This window comes from Pelmatolapia mariae, linkage group LG9, assembly GCF_036321145.2.
Source record: "Pelmatolapia mariae isolate MD_Pm_ZW linkage group LG9, Pm_UMD_F_2, whole genome shotgun sequence".
NCBI classification, from domain to species: Eukaryota; Metazoa; Chordata; class Actinopteri; order Cichliformes; family Cichlidae; genus Pelmatolapia; species Pelmatolapia mariae.
The window spans coordinates 6,015,514-6,041,862 of record NC_086235.1 but is presented as its reverse complement, the minus strand read 5'-3'; the positions used below and the strand labels follow the sequence as shown (position 1 = coordinate 6,041,862).

Genomic DNA, 26,349 nt, shown 5'->3' with positions numbered 1-26,349 from the left:
GTCACGTGACTTGTTACGTACAGCACAAATGCCAAGCTGCCGCACGTGTGTATTTGTTTGGGAAGCAGCCAGCCGTGCCACCCGGGTAATGGAGGAAATGAGTTTGCCGACTAGAGAAAAATCAACCGAGAGCGTGACCGAAGGTTACTGAAAAGAAAACCGATGATGGTTCCAATGCCGGAGAGCTTGTCGAACGGAAGGGCCATAGAAGTTCCGTGGTGTGAAGGTATTTCGGCTATTTCAAGTCTGACAAAAAACAGAGTAGCGCGCATTGTAAATTGTGCCGAAAGCAAGTCTGGAAATACAATAAACCGGTGCATGCTCAATCTCTGACTGAAAGCGCTAATTCGTCATTCGTCTTTTGTCAGACACTGTAAAAACTGTTTGAAAAGCTAAGCTATACAACAAGGAGAGACTGACAATTTCCTTTTAGTTCTCAGTTTATTTGATATTGACAAAAGTTAGTCAATTTTGTCTGTTCTTCTGTAAAACAAACTAAGATTTATTTTTAGAATTAAAATTTTGTTTCTAAGTGGAATTGACAATTTAGTAGTCTGTTTTGTTTGTTCTATTTTGAAACTTAAACGCTTTAGCGGCTGCCTTTTGTGTAGTTTGCAATATTTGCCTTTATTTATCTGAAAAAGTCTGATGTTCCTTAAGTACATCTACCCTGTTGAACTTATTATGGGAAATAAATATTTAAATCAAGACAAGCTGCTGATTATTTCACATTTTACTTGTGAGCAAATATAGTTACTTGGCTTATATCGTGATATATATCGTTATCGCCTGAAATGAAAAAAACATATCGTGATATGAAAAAAAATCGTATATCGCCCAGCTCTTTTTAAAAGGTAAATGGTTGCAAATAACTTTGTTGTTTACAAAACTTGTGGATATGATTTTAAAATTGATAATTTATATTTGCATTTAAAGTTATGAAATATGATTCATTAAACATGTTTGTGGTTGTTACAGTATGCCCAGTCATTATGCAAATTTACTGTTTATAAGATTTGGGGAAACCTGCAGTCAGCTGAGACTGAAGAAGTCACTTGGATGAGTGACGAAACGTTTCTCCCACAAAACGCTACATTCAGATGGACAGAATCAACTTTTGGAGACATGCATGCAAATGTTCATTAGTCAGCTGTGAGTGATTTTTTTCCCCCATTCATCTTTAAATTGCAGATTTTCACTTCAGGAAGCACACAGCCCCACTCCACTGACGACTTGCTGTTGGCCAACACCCTCAACGACTTTTACAGCTGGTTTGATGAGCCATCAAGCAGCCTTGAAATCTCCACCTTCCCCAACACTAGAGACACTTTGGTCCATCCTCCCCCCACCTCCCCACTCCCACCAGCACAGAGCCATCACCACCATCAAAGACTTCACCCACAGGAGCTCCCTCCTCACTCCACACCTATGAGGATTTCACACCACCTTCTGCCACTACAACCCTTCATATTCATGAAGCAGATGTGAGGAAGCAGTTTAAGAGCCTGAATGCTCAGAAAGCTCCTGGCCCAGACGGTGTGTCTCCTGCCTCACTGTGCAAATGAGCTTGCCCCAGTGTTTTCTGGCATTTTCAATTCCTCCTGCCTGCTTCAAGTCCTCCACCCTAGTCATCCACCAAATGCCCTCTGCCCTTCTCCCCGTACTCCAGGGTGGGCAACTCCAGGCCTCGAGTGCAGGTGTCCTGCAGGTTTTACATATCACCCTGGGTCAACACACCTGAATCAAAGTATTAGTTTATTACCAGGGGCCCGTTCTTCGTACCTCGCTTACTACATCCAAGATCAAATGACACATCCAAGATCAAATCATCGCGCTAACCTTGAGCTCGCTAATCCGGTTCTCCGAACACACCTGTTGTTGACGATTAGTATAGCTGGATGAAGTAATCTGAGATCACTGGGTGGCTTAAAAGGGGCTACGCATCGATAGTAGAAACATTGATCGGCAACCCTGTGATTGGTCGGCGAAGATGTCGAAGGAGCGCGCTCAGTATTTTACGGCAGCAGACCAAGAACTCTTGATTGAGGGATATCAGGAGTTTCAGAGTCTAATTAAAACGCAGGGGAACACTGCAAAGGCTGCAAAAGCAAGGAGAGAGGAATGGCAGAAAGTTGCTGACAAATTAAACTCGTAAGTAATTTATTATATTTTATTATATTACATTATATCATGTGATATTATATTATACCACATTATATTATATTACACCATATCCTCTGTCACATTAGAGCCACAACAGGACCCACTAGAACATGGGAACAAGTAAAAGTGAAATATAAGAATATTCTACAGAATGGTAATATTTATCACTTATATTGCTTTTAGTCTCCTGAAAAGAGACCCTGAAATAACCTGTTTGTTTGTTCATAACAGCAACCAAGAAAAGGGCAGAGCAAATAAAGACAGGTGGTGGTCCTGCACCCCCTCGTCACACCCCGGCTTTTTGTACTGTGACATTTATTGACATTGTGGGGTTTTTTGTGTGTAGTTTTACATAACACTCCATCACTTTTACTTGTTCCCATGCAAGGGGTGACTGAAGCATGCACAGTAAGTTGGGAAATATATATATATCTATATATCTAGAGAGAGAGAGAGAGAGAGAAAGAAAGAAAGAAAATAATACCCTCACGGGAATATCGATATCTCTCTATGAGCACACTGTCGCTCTGAGCTAAAGGATCCTGTCTATCCCGCAATATACGCTGAATTCTGAAAACCCTTCTTATCAATCTTGCACCTTCTGCAATGGGTTGCTCGCGTACAAACGGACAGGACATGGCTGCGACAGACTTCCCAAATCCACCATCGCTTTTATAGCCGTGGTCTCTCATCTTGATTACACGAAGTCATTTACTATTACTACTCTAAAATATGAATTACATCTGACATAATCTACTACATGACATAGAATGATTAATAGTACATTTCCCTTTTTTTCGGAAATGACCTGTATGTATCTGTATGAAATCAATAAAAGAATGCTGCATTATATTTAGTTACACTGATAATATTTATTTATGGTAAAACAGTGGCGAAATATCGCTGTTGCTTTCATATAACTGCAGCGGACATACCTGAGTGGCCGCGATCTAATCCTGTTTACATAAAGTAAACCTGCTCCCGAGCAGGTTTACGCTTACGGATCTGTTGCTATGACAGCAAGTCCCAGATGAGCTTCGGAGAACCGAACAATCCAAGATCACGCGAAATAGTCAACATTCAAATCCGGCTAACTTACTTAGCGAGGTACGAAAAACGGGCCCCAGGCCTCTGGAGAACTACAAAACATGTTGAGGAGGTAATTTAGCCATTTGAATCAGCTGTGTTGGATCAAGGACACATCTAAAACCTGCAGGACACCGGCCCTCGAGGCCTGGAGTTGCCCACCCCTGCTGTACACCAACTGCTGCACCTCCAACCACCAGTCTGTCAAGCTAATTAAGTTTGCAGATGACACCACCGTTATCGACTCATCTCGGACAGGGATGAGTCTGCCTACAGGATGGAGGTTGAATGTCTGGTGTCCTGGTGCAGCCACAACAACCTGGTGCTCAACAACCAGAAGACAGTGGAAATTATTGTGGACTTCAGGAAGCACACAGCCCCACTCCGCCCCATCATCCTGACTGACACCCTCATCACCACTGTGGACTCATTCCGCTTCCTGACCTCACCCAGGACCTAAAGTGGGAGCCCACCATAATTATAAAGAAGGCCAACACGGACGATGATTCAATTCTACACTGCAATCGAGTCCATCCTCACCTCCTCCATCCCTGTGTGGTACGCTGGAGTCGCCACCACTTACAAACAGAGACTGCAGTGTGTTGTGCGCTCTGCTGAGAAGGTGATTGGCTGCAGACTCCCATCTCTGCATGACCTGTACACCTCCAGGACACTGGGGTGTGCAGCTCGGATCACAGCTGACCCTTCTCACCCTGGACACAGTCTGTTTGACCTGCTCCCCTCAGGCAGGAGGCTCCATTCAGACCAGAACCTCTCGTCATAAGAACAGTTTCTTCCCCTCTGCTGTTGGACTCATGAGCAATAAACATAAGACTGTTCCCACCACAAACACATGACCTATACTGTGTTCTCTGCATCTGTCCCATTTTTGCACTGATCATCACCTGCATTCATGTATATTTCAATCTGCTTATCACTTTTTAAAATGTTTTTTTTATTTATTTATTTATTTTACAAGCTGCGTCACGCCTGTTCAAGAGTTGCCCACAGCAGATGGCAGGAATAAAATCTCCAACTACATACTAAATGAAAAAATGTTTGGCTGTCCAGACAAAACCCTCTTGGGGTCCGGATTTGGACCGGAGTCATGGGATTGGGGATCCCTGTTGTAGGGTCTACCTTACCATATAAAGTACTTTGAGGAGGATGTTGTTATGATTAAAGTAAAATCCAATTGAAAAAGAACACACTAACACTTTTATTTGTCACAGATTTAGCAGAGAGGAGTCGTTCGCTGTGCACACAGAGCTGAGAAAAAAGACGCTCATGTCTGTTCATTTCTGCTCTGTTTGATGAAAACAGTGTTACTGAAGAACAACGAGAGGGCTCGCCTCTGAACACTCAGCGTGAGGAGTTTTAAAACAGAGCCAAAGTTTGGCAATCACACATCAACATACAGAAGATTGTTTCAGTGTTTGGTTTAGTGAAATTTGAGGTTAATGGTGTGCCACAGACTGTGTAATTCCCAAGTGTTTGACTTATTCTCCAAAATGCAAAACTCTTAAAAACAACTTTTACCTTTTAAGAATAATTAAATCTGAAAGCTGTTCCATCCTAAAGGAGTACAACACTGTGTAGTTTATGATTTTATAAAAGTTTCAGCAGCTTTTTGAATTTGTCACATGTGTGGAAAGTTAAGAGTGAGCCTTTGTATCTTACTGTGAGTGATGCTCGTCAGCACACAAACCCAGAGTTTCTCTACAGGAACACACAGAGAGTTATTCCCTGTACTGTAAGGACACATTCAGCATTGTGCAGTAAACCCAGATCATCCCAGTTAAATGATTACATGGATGTGAGTGTGATCGTCAGAGCAGCACTGATCAGGGTCAGGTTATAATGTCCAAGGTGTACACAAACACTAAGTTTGATATTAAAATGTGTGAAGAGAAAATTCAGCCCAAGCCTTTAACTGGGGTGTGAAAAAAATATAAAATAACAGTATTTAATATTGAGGTCGTGTCAGCTGTACAATATAATTCTGCATATTTCCTAGTAAGAAGGAAATGAACCTCTGTATGTGTTTGTTCTTCACAGGCCGTAAACTGAGCATGAAGTCATATGGATGAGTTTTTCTTGTATTTTGTTCATCTCACATCTCTCATTCGCTTCCATATGAGGTGTTCAGGAAATGTCTGTGAAGTGCAGCTGCATGTAACATGAGTAATACAGTCACTACATGTGGATGAAATGCTGATATCTGATATCCCTGTGGATATTATACAAGCACCACATGGTGCATGTTTTTGGTTAGCTGAAAAAGTACCCAGAGAACGACCCCAAAATATGTTGATGCATGCTCAATCATCCAGGTAAGTAAAACTCAAAAAGTTGACTATGTTTATCTGGATGTACCGTTCCATATGAACGCTACTGAAAATGTTCAGATGGAATGATACTGAATTCCCACTGAAAACGCTGCGTCCAGACGAACAGAATCAACTTTTTGAAGAATCCGGAAATACAAAAAGAACTGCCCACAGGAAGAAACTGCACAAACTCCTCCAGTCCTCCTGTCAGGCCTGAGCCACTATGCTGCCTATTTTTCAACACTGCAAACAAACGAGCTGAAAGCTGAACTCTACAGCTTGTTGTGGTCCCCTGTGGCTTTAGGTGCTGACATGCCTTCAGTCTGTTCTCCAGCATTTTCATTTACAGCCATAAAATATCTCCACATGATGCTCCTCTTTCTCTCTCTCTGCAGCTCAAATGCGTTTCTGTGCGTAGCTGAGTCACGTGACAGCACAGTAACAAATCCCAGCAGAGCAGAAAGAAGGGGGCGGAGCAAAGTGAGTCTGCCGCATAAGAGGAGGTGTTTGCACAGACAGAGCTGCTTTTTCATCCACAGAGAGTAAAGTTCCAAACTTAGAGAAGAACTAAAGTATCGATCATAAACCACTACCAACGTTTGGATCGATATCTGCATCGATCTGCCCACCCTTGTCTCCTGGATCGTAGCTGAGATCAGCGTGAACCACGTGGGTCTCTGCTCCCTGATCTGTTTCCTGTGTTTGGAAAGAGTTCCAGCTTCATCACGGAGTTTCTCTCGGTTTGTGGGATCATCTAAAGGTAAGCACCGAGCTAACTTTACTGTGAGTTCAGTTCATGTTGAGTTTAGCTCCTGAATGAGGTCTTCTGCTGCTCTCCTCGGTGTCTGTTCACAGTTTATTGTGAACACGTTGAGAGAAGAGTGTGAGAGTGTTTGGAGAAAAACACCAACTAATCATTAGCTCAGCATGCTGGGAGAAGTTGGAGCAGAAAAGTCTTTTCATTGTCCCTGCAGCTGTTTTTCTGCATGCACCAAACCTCTACAGCCTCATTTCAGAACAGGTTTATTTCTGAGGGTTTGTCTCCGTGTGTGTCTGCATTCACTCCAACAGCTGGACTGGCCATCGGGCATACCGCGCATTTTCCTGGTGGGCAAAAAGAAACACTTTTCTTTCTTATTCTCATTTAAAATGTCTAACTTTTAATAAATAATTATCTGGTCATCTCTTGTGAAATGCATAGAAATCATACATATATGCCAACAAGACAGTGTACATCTGTGCAGGACAAAGCAGCCAAGGCGTAGAGGACACAGGAAAAAATGTCTTCAAATGAGTTTTCTTTATTTTAACCCTCAATATAATAACCCAAAATATGATTAGTGGGCCCATAAAAGGGGTCACCTAAATATAACTCTATAAAAAATAATTTCTAGAAAGTTTAGAAACAACGTGGACAGAACTTGACTCACAAACTGATCTAACGAAACAGACTCGAGGGTAGCTTTTATAGTGGTTTGGCCAAACCATTTACACACAATAGAGGGGAAAAAACACACATTAATACTAACTAAGCACAGAATAACATAAGTAAACCTATAACACCCCTGTTTCTGATAACACATGGTTGGTCCTGCATTTTGTTCTCAAAGTCCTCAGCCACACCTTTTGCCCAGACAGGGAACAGCCACCCCTCCACACCAGGTAACTCAAAGAAAGAGAAACATGATCATTATAACAGAAAACATTTGAAAAAACACACAGTGCTACTATGTGCACAATGAATCATATTAGTGAAGCAACTGCAAACCAAACTAATAAGGTGAATGGATGGACTTGTTTTACCCATGTGTGGCTGATGCCATCACAGCATCACTGTCACAACAGCGTTTGTTTTCATTTACAGGCTTTATGGCTTTTCCTATAATACCTGGTGGGCTGGACTCTAGTCAAAATGCCCGGTTCGATTTTTTTGTCCCAGTCCAGCCCTGTTTGTTCCTCTAATAGAAAGTCAATGTGCAGATGTTGATTCCTGCAGTGACTGTTGTTCTTCAGCCTGTAGAAACCATCCTGCAGCTGCTGGAACAAGTCAATCTTGCAGTGTGGAGCCTAACAAAGATCTGTTTTGTGTCCCAGCTGATCGGCAGGAGGAGAAGAGTCTGACGGAGCAGCAGAGGAACATTTTCAGCCATCTGGACTCAGCTGAGTCACTACAGAGGAAACAATGAGCTCGACAGAAAAGGTGAGAAAAATATGGCTGTTTTACTGAAAATGTTTAATGATATTTAAGAACGCAATGTTAACAAAGAAATATCAATAAGCTCATATTACAAATAGACTCTATATCTATATTTTCCTTCAATCAACCAAGCTTATTGTTGACCAGAGCAGTGGAGGTTTTTGCCTTTATAAAGTACTGCATTTGATTTGTTATCATTGAAAAATATTAATTAGAAAATCATAGAAATATATAATAGAACGAAAAACATGTGAAAGCATAGACCTGGTAAATGTTAATGACCATTCTTAGTGTCTTAACATGATATGAAAATTTGTTTACGAGCTCCAGAGATGGGCATGATTTTACAATATTTGAATCTAGCGATGGACCGATCCGATATACAGTATTGTATCAGAGTCTCGCTACGTGCTGCCAAACTGCCATTTAATCTCAGAGCAAGCTATCCCACAGAATTACAAGCAAGTGTGTAAGTTCATCTCTGAGCGTTTGTAAAGCATTCCCACTTTAAGCTTAACAGCTGATATCTGGGGCTCGGACGTCTGTCCATTGTCTGACTGTACAATGGATAGACTCAAGCTTTACTTTGTAAAATGCAGTGTTGCAGACTAAACAGTGTTGTTGTTCAAAAACTATGAAAAACACTTTTTTCATATTTGTGTAAAGTTTTGTATAGAAGTTACACAAATCTCAGGTTAAATGTGATAGAAACAACAAGTATAAAACGGTTGATTCTACAGTTGCTTTTGTTTTTTAAGTTGTTGAATATAAATGTTAGTTTGCGCTTCATTTATTTGTAAGAACCACAGACTTTTTGACATTTGCATCAAATTGTGTTTTTGAATAAATTTTATTATATTAGTGTAATATTACTTAAATACTTAGATTTAAAGTCCTGCGTAAAGTTGCTCACTTTCAGGTAGGGCTGCTCAATTAATCGAATTTTAATCATGATTACGATCTGGGCTTTCAACGATCTTTAAAAATGACTGAGCCGATTATTAGCTCCTCCTCTCGCGCTGCTCCGTGTGGCAAATCGAGCGCACCTCTCTGCGTTTCGAACACGCGTCACAACAATTAAGAGGACCCGAGGGAAGCTCGGAAAGCTAAGCAGAAGTTATTTGGTGAGGAGAGGATAATGGCTGCTGAAGAAAGAATGCCGTTGGTTGAAAAGAGAGGTAAAACAACTTAAGTGGTGTGGAAACATTTTGGGTTCGCGGAGTCAGACGTGGATCAAGTAGACATAGTGTGGAAAGTTTGCTACGGTGTCGTAGCTGCACCACAGAGCAACACTACAAATTTATTCAATCATTTGAAGACCGCTCACAAAGTGACATACGATCAAACAATGAAGGAACATAGAGAAAAAACTCTTGACAACAGCTGCTTCATCCTCACAGACCTCCATTCACGCTACCCTGTACCACGCGACTAAAAATCCCACCAGCTCCCAGAGACACAAGGAGATAACAAACGCGGTAACGTTTTCCTCGCCAAAGACCACTGCTCAATTAACACAGTGAACAACCAGTATTATGCAGTATTTTGAAGTTCACTAAACATAGATGTTTACATTTTTCATTTATTTTTTATATTGCAAACATTTGCACTTATCAGTATTTGCACACTATTTTATATTATTTTTTGACATCTTTAAAGCCATTATTCAATACATTGTTATTGTTAAATAAATATCGTCAAATAATCGAGATCTCAATTTCAGTGAAAATAATCGTGATTATCATTTTTGCCATAATCGAGCAGCCCTACTTTAAGGATGGATGTTCGATACTGGTGAAAGCTAAACGGTGGTAAAAGTTTAAATAAAAAGATCAGTACTGCTGAACTGAGCCATATTTTGGGTGCAGTGTATTTCCTGCATACAAGTACAATGGAATAGCTTCAGTGTTCTGTTTTGTTTTTAAATTTGGGTTTGAACCTATACAAGAGGCAGCAAGGCATTAAAAACTGTTTTATTGATTAGAAAATGGAGTGTATCTCATTCATATCGGTATCAGCAGATATCAAAATTTAAGATATCGGTATGATTAAAAAGTGGTGTCATGCCATCCCTATTTGAATCTTTATGAAGTTTTCTTTGTTTTTTGACTACACCTGGTTGGATGTGTAATGTGCTGCTACCACCACAGTGGGTGGAATTTCAACATGTTTAGCAACTCCAAAGCTTCAACTTCTAGTGATGGGTCCAGTTGTTTTCCCGTGCTGAGGGAGCTCTTTTACCTCAACTTCCTCAGCACGATGGTGCAATGATTAGCACTGTTACCTCACAGCTAGAAGTTTCTGAGTTCCACCTGCCCAGGGGTCTTTCTTTTTTCTTGTTTTATGTTTATATACAATTTCAAAGTTAGTCAGTCCAAATCAAAAGTTCAGGAGACATGCTAGCTTCCAAAAAGAATGATCTTGTATGTGAAGTTAGACATGACAATGGAGAGTCCAAAAATGTGGAATCAGGGTCCGGCAGAGCTGTAGCTTCATATAAACACAAAGTGCAGTCAAATGGGTGAGGTCATGTCGAATCCCTGTTTATATGACTGAATCATCTTAAAAGTCACCATGAACGGGTTGATCCAGATGGGAGGAGAGTTGAACAAAATTCCTAATTTATAAGCATCGAAACAAGATGAGCAGAGGGGAGGATACATTTTGATTGCAGCTGAGGAAAAAGAAGCAAAACAGTTGTCGATATAAAGGTCCTTAGACAAAGCACCTGTAACCTGCTTTAAAACCCTAACAGAATGACCTATGACAAAATCTTTACTAAGAAGTTTGGTAGGTATGTCAAAGTAAAAACATACTAAATAGCATCAGGCAATCTAACAAAGATGGATTTAGCGTTGTATGACTCTGTAAAAGTCCAGGAAGGACCACATCCCTCCTGAAACATTATTCCAGAAAACCCACATCCTGGTGTTCAAAGCCCAGTAATAGTGACTAAAAACTGGGAGGCCTAATCCGCCCTCAGACGTGGGTTTCTGCAAATGTACAACATTTGAACAACTGGTTTTGGCTTTCGGAGGGGCGCTTTTTTTGAACTGCAAGTCCTTGAAGGGTAATACAGTTTGAAGCTGGAAGATCTCTATGTAAATATCCTATAGACGCTAGGTCCTCTAACTTTCAGTAGCTGTTGAAAGGATAAAGTTGTGGTATATCAGTGGTTAGAAATACCATTATTACTTACTTACGCTTAGTTTAACATAGAGCTGGGCGATAGAACGATAACGATATGTATTGCGAAATAACTTTTTCACGATAGAAAAATTAAGCTATTGCGATAGGCCTCATCTCTCTTGTCCTCTTAAGAAAAAAAAAAAAAAAAGAAGAAAGAACAGCCAATCCAAATTAAGTAGCGCAGAGCCGAACCAATCACAGCCGCAGCGTCACGTCACGTGACTTGTTACGTACAGCACAAATGCCAAGGTGCACGTGTATTTGTTTTTGCAGCCGGGCTGCCCAGGTGATGAAGGAAATGAGTTTGCCGACTAGAGAAAAATCAACCGAGAGCGTGAGCGAAGGTTACCGAAGAAAAAAACAGATGCTGGTTCCAATGCCGGAGAGATTGTCGAACGGAAGGGCCATAGAAGTTCCGTAGTGTGAAGGTATTTCGGCTATTTCAAGTCTGACCAAAAACAGAGTAGCGCACACTGTAAATTGTGCCGAAAGCAAGTCTGGAAATACAATAAACCGGTGCATGCTCAATCTCTGACTGAAAGCGCTAATTCGTCATTCGTCTTTTGTCAGACACTGTAAAAACTGTTTGAAAAGCTAAGCTATACAACAAGCAGAGATTGACAATTTCCTTTTAGTTCTCAGTTTATTTGATATTGACAAAAGTTAGTCAATTTTGTCTTTTCTTCTGTAAAACAAACTAAGATTTATTTTTAGAATTAATATTTTGTTTCTAAGTGGAATTGACAATTTAGTAGTCTGTTTTGTTTGTTCTATTTTGAAACTTAAACGCTTTAGCGGCTGCGTTTTGTGTAGTTTGCAATATTTGCCTTTATTTATCTGAAAAAGTCTCATGTTCCTTAAGTACATCTACCCTGTTGAACTTATTATGGGAAATAAATATTTAAATCAAAACAAGCTGCTGATTATTTCACATTTTACTTGTGAGCAACGGCACATTTAAATCTTACAAATATAGTTATTTGGCTTATATCATGATATATATCGTTATCGCCTGAAATGGAAAAAAACATATCGTGATATGAAAAAATCTTATATCGCCCAGCTCTAGTTTAACACAAAGTCAGGGCTGACCCGGGACCATTGCTGTGAGTCACAGTGCACAGCATAAAGGTCCTTTTACATCGTAATTGTGTCACGTAAACCTGTGACACAAAAATCACCAAACTGAGACCACCACAGACTGTTTTCCTTCGTCGTGATGAAGGAAAACGCTGGGCTGGCATGTAAAAGGGCATTTATTCCCTTCAAGCACCTGAAGCTCCATAAAGCACCCCTCCAATAGCCAAGCCCATCTGTTCTCTGATTGGATAGTTAAATTTGTTATTGACATGACATTGGCCAATCAGATGAAAGGAAGAAAAATCGGGTTAAAATTCGCACTTGTAACTTGCAGAGTTTCACATGTATTTTTTGGCTAAGTCCACATACAAATCTTTTTTTGAGCACACACAAATTCTTTTTACACACACAAATCCTGATTTACAAGTACAAAATATTTATGATCACAATTTGAGCCCATATTGCAGACCCTGAATTGGGATACAGCCTCTGTTTTATCTCTATCCAGGGTGTACCCTACCTCTTTACGGTAGCTGGGATGGGTTCCAGCCCCCCACCACCCTGACAAGAATAAGCCGAAGAAAATTGTTGGTTAGAAGGACCTTCATGATGGATAATAGCTGAAAATAAAAATATCTGTCATCTTGGCCAGCATCTCATTTTATAAACTGTCACCAGTATCGTTTAAAAGCAGTTAGATGCTGCTTCTTTTCTGTCATTTCTTCACTTTAAAGGTTCAGTTTGTTCCACGACTGCTTTTCACTCACTGCCTCTGTTTATATCTCTGTCACTGCAGGACCAACATGGACCAAGAAGTCAGCGCTCTCAGGAGGCCGACAAACCTCACAGAAGAAAGGGAGAGAAAAAATACAGCTGTGACGAGTGTGGGAAGTCTTTTTCCTGGAAGGCTTCCCTAAAAACACACCAACTCATCCACAGTGGAGTTAAAGCGTACAGCTGTGATCAGTGTGGCAGAGCTTTTACTCACAGTAGCAACTTACAGAGGCATCTAGTTACCCACTCTGGAATTAAGGCATACAGCTGTGATCAGTGTGGCAGAGCTTTTACTCACAGTAGCGGCTTACGGAGTCATCTAGCTACCCACTCTGGAATTAAGGCATACAGCTGTGATCAGTGTGGCAGAGCTTTTACTCACAGTAGCGGCTTACGGAGTCATCTAGTTACCCACTCTGGAATTAAGGCGTACAGCTGTGATCAGTGTGGCAGAGCTTTTACTCACAGTAGCGGCTTACAGAGTCATCTAGTTACTCACTCTGGAATTAAGGCATACAGCTGTGACATTTGTGGAAAGAATTTCAGCCAGAGTCGAAGCCGAAATGCACACCTACGCATTCACACCGGACATGATGTGTACTGCTGTGATCAGTGTGGCAAAGACTTTGCTACAGACGCAGAGCTACAAAGTCACATGTTTACCCACACTGAGGAGAGACCTTATAAATGTGACCTGTGTGAGAAGACTTTTAAAACTCCACGTAACCTGAGACGACACCAATTATATTACTGTTATTGTAGTATTAATTTAGTATTATTATAGTACTGTTAAACTGAGCTGAGTTTGATAATGTAAACAGTAAAATGTAATTGGACATTGGCAGAGATGCTCTTTATTTCAGGCGACGTTCAGGATGAAAATGTTAAAGGACTGACTTACACTGTGTTTGTGTCTTTGATTAGAAGCAGAGTGACACAGTTGGATCCAGTTCTCAACCCTGTCATCACTGTGGTGGTGGAAAAGACTTGTTGTGACCTTTGTGGAAAAACTTTCAGTCATCCAGAGTAGGGCTGCCACGATTAGTCGACTATCAAAGTTTTGATATTACTCTTATTATTCTTTTTGGGTCACAAAATAAACGTTTAACATATTTTCAGGCGAGAATGTAGCTGTGTAAACCTCAAATATCTGCTCAGTTTATCAAGACACCACATATTTTCAACAGCGCTCCGACGTTTTCGGAGACATCTGTTACCCACCAGCTCGATAGCTAGCCAAGGTTCAAGTCTTATTAGAGCTGGTGAGAACACCGGACTCCCGGAAAATCGTTTTCAAACCTACCGCGGTCTTTCGCTGCTCAGGTTAAACATGATATATAAGTCATTTAGATAACTTAAAAATGTTATTTTTTTTTTTTTTTAGTATTTGATTTCTGTGACTCCGATTAAACCCAGGGGATCAAAGCCCAGATCAGACCCTTGGTTAAGTGTCCATACCCATGCAGTTAGATGGGAGTGCAGGAGAAATGAGCGAAAGTGGAAGAAGTATAGACTTCAAGTTTCTTTTGAGATACTGAGTGTTGTTATCTAATAGCTGTGAAAACTGTTGGAGCAAAATATTTTTCTGACATCATCCGGTCTTTAAGTGATCACGTGACGAATCCTGCTTCCGGGCCTAAAGTAGTCTGCGTTTAATATGGGTTTTGTGTTGTTAACATGTTAAATGTTTTGTATTTTCTCCTATTTAATCTCAAAAAGCTCCTAAAAACAGTCAGTTATCACTGTTCGCCTCCCTCGGCTTTTATCACCACTAATCATTTTAAAGCTCAGTTTTTAAAACCTTACGATGTAGCTACAGCCCAGCCCATGCAGCAGTATATGAATGACTAACCCTATTCATCCTTGTGGATGGATTGTCTCAGTTGTTCTCCTGGCTGAAGTTTGGTCCGTTTACAGCATCCTGCCATGCGATTAAATTTGTTCCTGACCACCGAGAATCCTCACGTTAACTTTTATCGAATGGAAAAAAGTTAGCTTGTTTATATTATGCTCACATAGCTGTGTCGCTAGCGGTCACGTAGCACATCATTATATACCAGCTAGCCAAACTTCAGTAACCCTACACGTCACTGCTGTTTAGTTTTCTGCCTTCATTTATGTTGGAAGTGATAGCAGAGCCATACATTTGAATTTGTTTCCAAAATTCCTCAGTCAGGAAATGCTATATTGTATTTAGATGGAAGCTAGCGAGCTAACTTACTGCTAATTTCTAACTCTGTTAAATGTCATGAATTCCGTTTCGTTTTCATGGATGCCTGGATGATAAACTCAATTGTTACACCTGGTAGAGCAGAACACTGATCATTTTATTACAGATGAAAGACTTTAGACAGTTTTTCAACTCTCAGTGATGCCACAGTGATCATTTGATTTATGGACCTGCAGCGGAGTTTGAGCCCAGACACGGCTAGTGTCGTCAGAATTAAAGACCGGATTGCTGCTAACTGTCACAACCCCTGTGTCCTTTGACCACTGCTTTCAGTGCTCATGAGCCTGTCTCTCTGGAAGCTTGCAGAGAACTCTGTGATACGTTTCTTAATTTCTTTTTGGTCAAGGTTGTAAGACTAGGGCTTGTCTGTCCATTTTGGTCCCCTACCCTGCTGTCTTTGATCACTTGAGCCTATTTCCCTTTCCTCTCTCTCGAAACTGGTTACCAGTATGAAACCATCTGGCTCCCCCTGTGATATTGTTCCTCTTCTAAAGGAAATTTTTACCACTGTTAGTCCCTTTATAGTTAAAGTTCCTGATAAACTTAGAAAAAGACTGAACACATATGGCTTATTGGAAGGGTTACCAGGAGAAAGTCTCTTGTTTCTAATAAGAACATGGCAACATGACTTAGCTTTACAAGCTGCATCTAACACGCCACCAGATTCCTGGAATAAGCTTTATGGTGCTGAATGAATAAAATATGCTGTATGTGTGATATCCTGACATTATGACATGTAAATGTGGCTAATTTTGTAATATTTTTCAATTTTTTTCCTTTATTTGATATTTTTGTTGTTGTATTTAGTTTTTTGTTTTTTTTAATCTGTGTGTACTTTTTTACACTTTATTTATTCAACATTATAAACAAAGTCTGGATGAAAAAGTGAGGAATTTGTGAAAGAAGAGCTGAAAGAAATGCTGACACAGGCAGAGTAGAGTCCCTTTAAACTGACACGTTAGATCAGGAGGAGACATGGCATTCCAAGAAAGCTGAATATAAACCTGAAGGGGAATACTGTGTGTTGGTAGTCACGTTTCATCATTATCACAGTAAAATTTTAGATGTATCCATAAGATTCAAGCTTTATTTTCTTTGTTTGTTTAAAAAACAATTTTAAATAATGATTTGACACAAACAGTTTTTATGTTGTCGTCACCACTGAACATCAAGTCATGACTTTTCCCTCATTTATTTAAGTGAAAGCTTCCAAATTAGGCTTTGAATTTGTTCCAAAATGGGTGTTGAGGGCACAGGGATAATTTTTTTGCATATGTATAAATCATCATTTGAAGCTTGTTGCCATGCTCTGCTTTGTTTGTCGCTCGGTCTGTGACGTGCTCCAGAGCAGGTTAGGACTGCAGGTAAGGAGTGACCCACCTTCATGAAACTGCAAACCAAGGCGTTAAACATTTGTAGTACCTGCTCTGGTTTTTGATGTCCTGTAAAAGTGATGCCACAACAGTGATGTTTAGTCTGCTTCTGCAAGTCCCATTTTTTTGAGAGTTGTCACCCCACTTTCTCGGTCTGGTTTTCTAAGCGCAGCTTAGTCACGTGACCGCAAAGAAACAAATCACAGCAGGGCATTAAGAAGGGGGCGGAGCAAAGTGAGCCTGCCGCATAAGAAGAGGTGTTCACACAGACAGAGCTGCTTCTTTATCCACAGCCAGTAAAATAGTGAACTTAGAGGAGAGAAACAAACAAAGTATCGATCATAAACCACTACCAACGTTTGGATCGATATTTGCAGCGATCTCTCGGTTTGTGGGCTCATCTAAAGGTAAGCACCGAGCTAACTTTACTGTGAGTTCGGTTCATGTTGAGTTTAGCTCCTGAATGAGGTCTTCTGCTGCTCTCCTCGGTGTCTGTTCACAGTTTATTGTGAACACGTTGAGAAAAGAGTGAGAGAGTGTTTGGAGAAAAACACTAACTAATCATTAGCTCAGCATGCTGGGAGAAGTTGAGCGTTTGCTGGCAGAAAGTTGGAGCAGAAAAGTCTTTTCATTGTCCCTGCAGCTGTTTTTCTGCCTGCACCAAACCTCTACAGCCTCATTTCTATTTGAAGTGATAACAGGAAATGGATGAGAGCGATCTGCTGCAGTATCAGGGTCACAATAAACTTTATTGTCCAGCTGCTGTGGATGAACACATGAGAGGAAGTGAACTCCTACAAAGTCTCACTTTAATGAGTCTGGCTGCTGTAAAGTGATGCACAAAGTAAACGGTGTTTATATTTGAAAGCACAGAGAATAAAAATATATTGTGGTGGTTAATGTGCAGGAGAGTGTGAAGAATGTAATAATGTCTTCCTGTGTCAAACACAGCTGCAGTCAAAGCCAGGAAGGAAAGCTGGTTAAACCTGTTGAGTGTGTAAGTTTAAAGGCCCCATCATTAAAGCACAGGTAGATCTGAGTATAATTACAATTCTTCATTCTATGAAATGTTCAGCATCGAGTGAATTCAGATGTTCTGTTCAGTTTTCTTTCTATAGTGAAAGTTCACAGCAACAGTCGTCTTAAACTGCTTCATATTGTGATCCACTGTATGGTTTATGATGGAGACACTGAGTCTGGTTCAGCTGCTTTGTTGGGTTCTGTATGTTAAAGAGTCTGTTGACATCTCTCTCCAGTATGGAGGCATCATGGGGGGTGGAGACACTATTGAAGTGGTGATCAGGTGTGGGCCCCTGTTGTGTTATGAGTGGTGGGGGTGGTGGGACTGGGGGGCTGAAGGTGTGGAAAGTGTGGGGTGGGAGAGTAACAGGTCTGTCCCTGTTTGTGGAAACCAGAGGAGGAGCTGTTCAGACTGTTGGCTGGGTGTGAATTGTTGATGGAGTCTTTAAACTTGTAGTTGCTGTTTTCCAGACTGAAGCAGAGTCGGTAGCTGAAAACTGGTTTTAGAGGTTCATTCAGGACACCTTCTCAGGCTCTTACAGTCACAAAGTTACTCCTGAAGTATAAGTGAGTGAGAGAGTTACCTCACTTTGCAGCACAACACGTCTCACAAGATTTCTACAAGCAATCAGAGTGAAATTTGTACTTTGTGTTGAACATATGAGACACTTTGACTCTTCAGTGCAGTGTGGAGCCTAACAAAGATCTGTTTTGTGTCCCAGCTGATCAGCAGGAGGAGAAGAGTCTGACGGAGCAGCAGAGGAACATTTTCAGCCATCTGGACTCAGCTGAGTCACTACAGAGGAAACAATGAGCTCAACACAGAAGGTGAGGAAAATATCACAGTTTCACCAAATAATCAGTCACGTCTAAAACTCTCATACTCCCAACCTGTTATATGACTGTGTTGTATTTTATTATGTAGTATGTATTTTTAATTTGTTTACAAACATCAAGAAGTCACAAGCAAAGAGAAACCACCCCATAGCACGTTTAAATAAGGATATTCATCAAAATTATTTATTAATCAAATTTCAAAACCTTTTTAATCACACAAAAAATACATGTGCAAAGCACCACAACAGTAGCCCGATATCAGACAGAACTGTCACATGATATTAAACATAATGAAGCGCTTCATTATAATTTGTAGATTCAAGCTGCTCTTCATATTTTGACCAGCAGATGTCACCAAAGAGGACTGTGTTGAAAAGCTTCAAGGAATGACAGTTTGTTCCACGACTGCATTTCACTAGGGGAGGGTTTCGATTATCGATTAAAATCGATTCTAGGTTGGATAACGTGATATTGATTCATTAAAATCCTGAAACGATTTTTAAATATAGATTTATTTTGCCCAAAATGCCAGAATCTCAGGTTAAACCTCAGACATTTTCAACAACCACCAAACAGCTAAAACAGTAAATGAGAGCAGGTACACGGATTCTGCACAAAGACGTAAACATAAAGAGCGGACCCGACGCATGAGAATCAGTCAGATGTCGGCTTTCTCATCTGACGACACGGACACGCTGTCGAGGCTGAAAGCCGACAGCTCACTGATTCTGATGCGTCGGGTCCGCTCTTTATGTTTACGTCTTTTTTGCGCTAGATTCTGAAGCTGCAGGTTTTCTCACTCTCCAAACAAAATTGACTTAACCGGCAGCAAAAAAAGATCCAAATTTCGCTTTGCAACGATAAAAATCACACTTCATGCACAGCTCTCTCTCTCTCTCTCTCTCAGGAACAGTTTTCCATCTAAATCTGTCCATCCATCTGCTTATTACCCACCACTCTACCATTGTTTACAGCGCTGTTGTAATTGCAAAATGCTGAGCTGAGCTGTGTCTCTAATGAAATCTCTGTAACTTTGCTCTGCTTCACTTCAGCAGCATCAGGTAATGTTCATGTGTTGATTAATGGTTTCCTTTTGTTTTTGATCCACTGCAGAATATTTTTAAACCCAGGTCAGAAAATTCTCCTTCAATTTTTCTGTTTTATCCTCAGTTACTTTGACACAAAGGCATCTGCTGTGATGCTTACACCTCTGGTGAAGTCTCACAAGTGTCAGATTTTTATAAATGTAATATATGGATATGTACTGATAAGTGATCAGAATTCTAATATTTCTGACTGTCTGAGGCTAAATTTCCCCAAATCTAATCGTGGATTGAATCAAATCGAAATCAGTGACGATGCCCAGCTCTTGTAAATGTCAACACTTCACCGACAAAACACTGCTCAGTAGACCATTTAACACTTTATTACTTCTAGGAGGGCGATGCGTCCTGCATGACATGTTGCCACGGATCTCAAAAATGGTGGTGTGCCCCTGACAGTTTTATTACAGAAGCTCTCATTCTAGTCTCAGTAACTTTCCACTAGAGATGGTCCCCTCTTATCTACATTTTCCCAGGCAAGCATGAGCGAGAGTCTGCAGCTCTCTACTCCCCAAGGACACATGGTCTCATGCCTTTATTTTTCAGGGCTGTGTCCACTTAATACTACACTATATAACTTTCTATCGCTTATTATTAATAAAAAGCATAGCATTATTGAGGTACTGTAAATGATTTAATCCCAACACCCTACATTTCACTCACTGCCTCGGTTTGTATCTCTGTCACTGCAGGACCAACATGGAGCGAGAAGTCAGCGCTCTCAGGAGGTGGACAAACCTCACAGAAGAAAGGGAGAGAAAAATTACAGCTGTAACGACTGTGGGAAGGATTTTACTGAGAAGGATTCACTAAAACGTCATCAGATCACTTTGTGTGGAAAGTCTTTTTCCTGGAGGGGTTCCCTAAAAGCACACCAACTCATCCCTAGTGGAGTTAAGCCGTACAGCTGTGATCAGTGTGGCAGAGCTTTTACTCACAGTAGAAACTTGCAGAGGCATCTAGTTACCCACTCTGGAATTAAAGCGCACAGCTGTGACATTTGTGGAAAAACTTTCAGTTGTATAGGGAACCGAAATATACACCTATGCATTCACACCAGACATGATGTGTACAGCTGTGATCAGTGTGGTAAACTATGTTTAACAGGCACACAATTACAACAACACATATTTATTCACACTGAGGAGAAACCTTATAAATGTGACCTGTGTGAGAAGACTTTTAAAACTCCACGATACCTGAGATTACACCAACAGATCCACACCAGAAAGAGACTCTACAAGTGCAGTTACTGTGAGGTATGTATTTAAATTTTTATCGTGTCATTTTAGCCTGACTGTTTGGAACCACTCTGCTGGATGGAAAGACAGCGCTCAGTGATTATTCAGATTTTCATTTCTGTTTAAATGATTATAAAAAACCGAAAACTGAAAGTGCTGAAAGCTGATATGATGGTGTTATTTAAAATTCAGGTAGTTTTGTGGTATTCAATTCAGTTTTATTTACATAGTACCAAATCAGAAAAAAAGTATTCTCAAGATGCTTTATATTTTAATGTAGACTCTACAATAATACATACAGAGCAAGCACTTTTGGCGACAGTGGGAAGGAAAAACTCCCTTTTAACAGGAAGAAACCGGCGGGGCCATCTACTGCGACTGTTTGGGGTGAGACAAGGAAGACAGGATAAAGACATGCTGTGGAAGAGAGACAGAGCTTTATAACAAGTGTGATTCAATGCAGAGAGGTCTGTTAACACATAGTGAGTGCGAAAGGTGACTAAAGAAGAAACACTCAATGCATCATGGTAATCCCCCAGCAGCCTACACTTATTGCATCATAACTAAGGGAGGATTCAGGGTCTCCTGAATCCAAACTGGAAGCTGGTTCCACAGAAGAGGGGCCTGAAAACTGAAGGCTCTCGCTCCCGTTCTACTTTTAAATACTCTAGGAACAACAAGTAAGGCTGCAGTGTGAGAGCAAAGTCCTCTAAGAGGGTGATATGGTACTACAAGGTCATTAAGATGGAGCCTGATTATTTAAGACCTTGTATGTGAGGAGCAGGATTTTGAATTAAATTCTGGATTTAACAGGAAGCCAAAACAGGAGAAATCTGCTCTCTTTTTCTCATCCCTGTCAGGACTCTTGCTGCAGCATTTTGGATTAGCTGAAGGCTTTTCAGCGAGTTTTTAGAACTTCCTGATAATAATAAATTGTTTAATGTGCATTGAAGAACATATCCTGGTCAAAATGACTCCAAGGTTCCTCACAGCGTTACTGGAGGTTACTAAAGTGTTTCATTATAATTGCCCACTCTACAAAACTCAGTTGGTAGGACTGAGCTCTGTAGAGTGGGCAATTATAATCCAGCACTTCATAATTTGTAGATTCAAGCTGCTCTTCACGTTTTGAACAGCAGATGTCACCAAAGAAGTGACAGAATTTGTCCTGGTCCAAAATGAGTCCATGGTTCCACACAGCGTTACTGGAGGCCAAGGTAATGCCACCCAGAGTAAGAATTTGGTTAGATTCTATATTTCTAAGATTTTCAGTTTTATCAGAATTTAAAAGCAGACATTTTGAGGTAATCAAGGTGTTTATGTGTTTAAGATATAACTGCAGTTTAACTAAATGGTGTGTGTTATCTGGCTTCATGAATACATAAAGTTGGGTGTCATCTGCATAGCAGAGAAAATGTATGTTATGCCTTCTAACCGCCTTCAACAGACGGTTGAAGCTGTGCTCAGCTTACCGCATCTTATATCAATTGCACAGAAGTAGCTGTAAGTAATCCGGGTGCTACAGCTTTAAGCAGCTGCAGCCGCGGACGGCAATCACTTTCTAGCAGACGATCACTTTTTGGCACAACACCTGGAGATAAGGGGGCAAAACAATCGCATGAGTGCTGCTGTTTGACTGAGGAAGAATAAAGTAGTCGTGGTAAGCCAATCACACGACCACTTCAAGATGACAAAGCAACAAATTGTATTGATAAACCACGTAAAACCAGAGTCCTGATAAACAATATATACACGTGTTTTTTTTCCTGAATAGTTTCGTCACAGCGCTCGAAAGCACTCTGCTTATGACCAAAAACAAAACAAAACAAAAAACAGCCCTTTCGTGTTGGTGGAAAAATGCACCATGTCGACCAATCAAAAAATGATATGGCATCATGACATCTGGTTGTTTAGGAAGAGGAGGACGTTTTAGGAGTGACGGCGAGAGAGAGAGAGAGAGAGAGAGAGAGGGAGAGAGGGAGAGAGAGAGAGAAAAGGAAAGACAGCAGAAAAAGAGAGAGAACAAGTTTCGAGAGAGATTTGTGACATTTAGCGTGTTTGGAGCTTGTAGTTAATGTGTTGTCTTGTGTAGTTAGTGTGTAGTGTTGTGTTGTGTGTCAGAACAATGAGGCGACTGCTGTCTCCAGGTAGAAACAGGAGTGATACACCTGCTGCTGTCAGACCTGCAGGTATCAGGCTGTGATGTTCTCCTTTATAGTGGACAGAAATTTTTGGAGTGGCACAAATAATTTGTGTGGCATCTTATTGAATGCAGAACAGCTGATTGTTCTGTAAATAGTTTGAAATGGTTATTTAAAACATCAAGGTAAAAGGTAAATGGATGCAAATAACTTTTTTGTTTGCAACTTGTGGATATGATTTTAAAATTGACCATTTATATTTGCATTTAAGTTATGAAATAGGATTCATTACATGTTTGTGGTTGTTACAGTAAAAAATACAACTTTTTCTACTCTGATTTTGTTTTTTGTCTGACCTTTAGATCAATTGTGTTAATACAGTATGTCAAAATGAAAACATAACTGTAAATTCAGACACGTGAGGTTGTGCTGAAAAGGATGATACCAAACAAGGCAAAGTAAATAGTTTTTAAAGGTGAAATGTGGAGGGAAAATCAAAAGTGTTTAAAAATGGCCAATTATACCCTGGACCCCAGAGGGTTAAACATTTTTTAAAGTAACGCAATAGTTACTTTTCAAGTAATTAATTACTCTTGGAATCTTGTAACTCAGTTACTAACTCAGTTAATTTTTTGAAGAAGTAACGAGTAAATATAATTAATTACTTTTTCAAAGTAACTTGCCCAACACTGGTCCTTTGTTAATTTCCACCTTACTCCAGTTGTATACCGTAGTTGCTGCTGTGCTTGGCTGCTTGTGAAGAGTGAGCTTGTGTAATGGCGCCCTCTTGTGTCGCTCCACTGTACCGTCACTCTCTGCAGCTGCCATCTTCATATATTTTTGTCTGGAAACTATTGATTACTTATTAATTTGCCCATTAAATCATCTGCTGAACAGACAATCGCAATCCACTTCAAGTACTAATTATAAGCAGAATACAATTTAACAATGAAATTATGCAACACTTTTTACCACATCTGTTGCACATGCAACATTAAGGTGTCTTGATGCATGCTCAGTCATCCAGGTAAGTAAATCCCAAAATGTTGATTCTGTTCATCTGGACGTAATGTTTTGTGGGAGAAACATTTCGTCACTCATCCAAGTGACTTCTGAAGAAGTACGTGAAAACAAAAGAACCATTTCTGAATCGGGGAGGAGGCCTAAGGGTACATCATTCACCATGTTACAATGCTGTGATTGCAGCCATTCCCTAACTCTCTGTGAATGGTACTTATGGACTTTGATCAGTGGTTGTTGATCAATTGTCATGGCAATTTGCAAATTAATGATGAAGAAACTGACCTTACAGCCCATCGTTCATTCAGTGAGCTGGTTTCAGTCATTGTGCAAATATACTGTTTACAAGGTTGGAGGAACCTGCAGTCAGAGACTGAAGAAGTCACGTGGAACACTGAAAACGCCACGTCCAGACGAACAGAATCAACTTTTTGGGAGAACATTTAGGTACAAACAATTCACCACAAAAAGACTAAAGATCCAGGAAAATTGAGAGGTTCTTTGAACTGTGCAGTAAACATGTTTGACAAACTTAACACAATGTAACTTAAATCATACTGCAAGACAGAGCTGGCTCTCATTTCAGTGGGAGACAGTTTCATGGACATTTGCAGCTAGAATTTTAAACTTTGGGTGAAATGGGGTCAGTGCAACTCTTAAGCATGCATGCAAATGTTCATTAGTCAGCTGTGAGTGATTTTTTTCCCCATTCATCTTTAAATTGCAGATTTTCACTTCAGGAAGCACACAGCCCCACTCCACTAACCCTAACCCTGAGCAAATCAAACCACAACTTTAAAAGATCATTTTCCAAAATTAATCTTTTTATATCTCAAATACAAATCAGAATTTTTAATACCTACAGTAACTTTGTTAAAATATAAAAGATTTTAAAGATCTTATTTTTTCATAAATTTCAGGTCAGAATTTTCAGTAAGCTGCAGGAACCCTGTTCAGTGTAAGAACAGCCAAGTCTCCTCTGATAAACCTCCATCTGTGTCACTGAGAACATTTCTCACGTCAGTTTTTGGTTTGATATACAAGAAATGACATCATGGGTCAAACTTTTTTGTCATGAAACTATTTCTTTATTTAACATTTCAAATTTTGGTTTAACTGTTGAAGGATTTCATAACACAAACAACCTGAACAAAAAAAACACCCAACAAAAAACATCTGCAGAACACATGGATCAAAATACATTCAATAAAAACATAATAAGAGGAAACAGATTTTTGATTCAACTGCTGGAACAAAGCTAACCACTCAACACGAACACTACAGTAGAACAGTTTAGAAAGCTTAAAATGTAACGAAGCACATTTTCATTCATAGCTCCCTCATCAGATCTTTACAGGAGACTCACTCTGAACTCTGTGGAGCCTGATCTCAAGGGTTTTCAGTCTGACCCTGAAACCAGAAGAGGATCTTTCTGTCTCTGCAGATTCAGAGAGATGGGAGTGATCACGCTGATGTTTGCACAGAGCAGATAATGAGGTGAATATTTTGACACATTGGTAACAGTGAAAGAGTTTATTAGTAACGTGGGATCGTTTGTGTTTGGAGTATGAAGTGAAATTCCTGAAGCTCTTGTCACACTGGTCACAGCTGTAGTTTCCTTCCATGTGTGTACGTTCATGGCAGTTACGACTATCTGAATGTGAGAAGCTTTTGTCACAGTGTCTGCACTTGTATGGTTTCTCTCCTGTGTGGATACGTTTGTGTCTTTTAAGCTCACCTGCAGTGGTGAAGGATGACCCACACTGATCACAGAGATGCTTTTTGACCCCATTGTGAAAGAGTTCATGTCGTTTTAAGTCACGTTTTGTGGGGAAGCCTTTCCCACATTCTTTGCAGTAGTTCATTTTGTCTCCAGTGTGTCTACGTTGATGTAGTTTTAGGGTGTTTGGATGACTGAAAGTTTTTCCACAAAGGTCACAATGAAAGTCTTTCCCACCACCACAGCGATGACAGGGTTGAGAACTGGATCCATCTGTGTCGCTCTGCTTCTAAACAAAGACAGTGTAAGTCAGTCCTTCAACACTTTCATCCTGAACGTCGCCTGAAATAAAGAGTATCTCTGCAGACGTCCCATTACATGTTACTCCTTCAGTTAACAGTTTACTGGGCTATACAAACACACACTGTGGTACCACACCCTTGTAAACATCAGTTGAACAGTATTGTATCTAACCAGATTCTTACTCTCGGTGGCATTACCTTGGCCTCCAGTAACACTGTGGGGAACCTTGGACTCATTTTGGACCAGGACAAATTCTGTCGCCTCTTTGGTGACATCTGCTTTTCAAAATATGTAGAGCAGCTTGAATCTACAAATTATGAAGTGCTGAATTATAATTACCCACGCTACAGAGCTCAGTCCCGTCGACTGAGTTTTATAGAGTGGGCAATTATAAGGAAACACTTCAGTAACCTCCAGTAACGCTGTGAGGAACCTTGGAGTCATTTTGACCAGGATATGTTCTTCAATGCACATTAAACAATTCATTATTATCAGGAAGTTCTAAAAACTCGCTGAAAAGCCTTCAGTTAATCCGAAATGCT

General features: G+C 40.3%; 1 protein-coding gene and 1 long non-coding RNA gene across 5 annotated transcripts in view; one reads left to right on the top strand and one right to left on the bottom strand.

Annotated features, from left to right (window-relative positions):
* Positions 1-6,098: 6,098 nt before the first annotated feature.
* Positions 6,099-20,502, top strand: LOC134635000 (uncharacterized). Its single transcript, XR_010094917.1, has 3 exons — positions 6,099-6,339; positions 18,165-18,270; positions 20,075-20,502. It is a non-coding gene; the product is annotated as an uncharacterized LOC134635000 (long non-coding RNA).
* Positions 20,503-24,884: 4,382 nt separating this feature from the next.
* Positions 24,885-26,349, bottom strand: part of LOC134634959 (zinc finger protein OZF-like) — a 57,205-nt gene continuing 55,740 nt past the window's right edge. For 3 of the 4 annotated variants that reach the window (XM_063484463.1, XM_063484462.1, XM_063484464.1), the window contains exon 4: positions 24,885-25,793. In XM_063484463.1, the coding sequence (XP_063340533.1) occupies positions 25,128-25,793 (666 nt within the window). In that variant the 3' untranslated portion in view covers positions 24,885-25,127. The remainder of the gene's footprint in view (positions 25,794-26,349) is intronic. The other variant, XM_063484465.1, reaches the window with a different exon arrangement.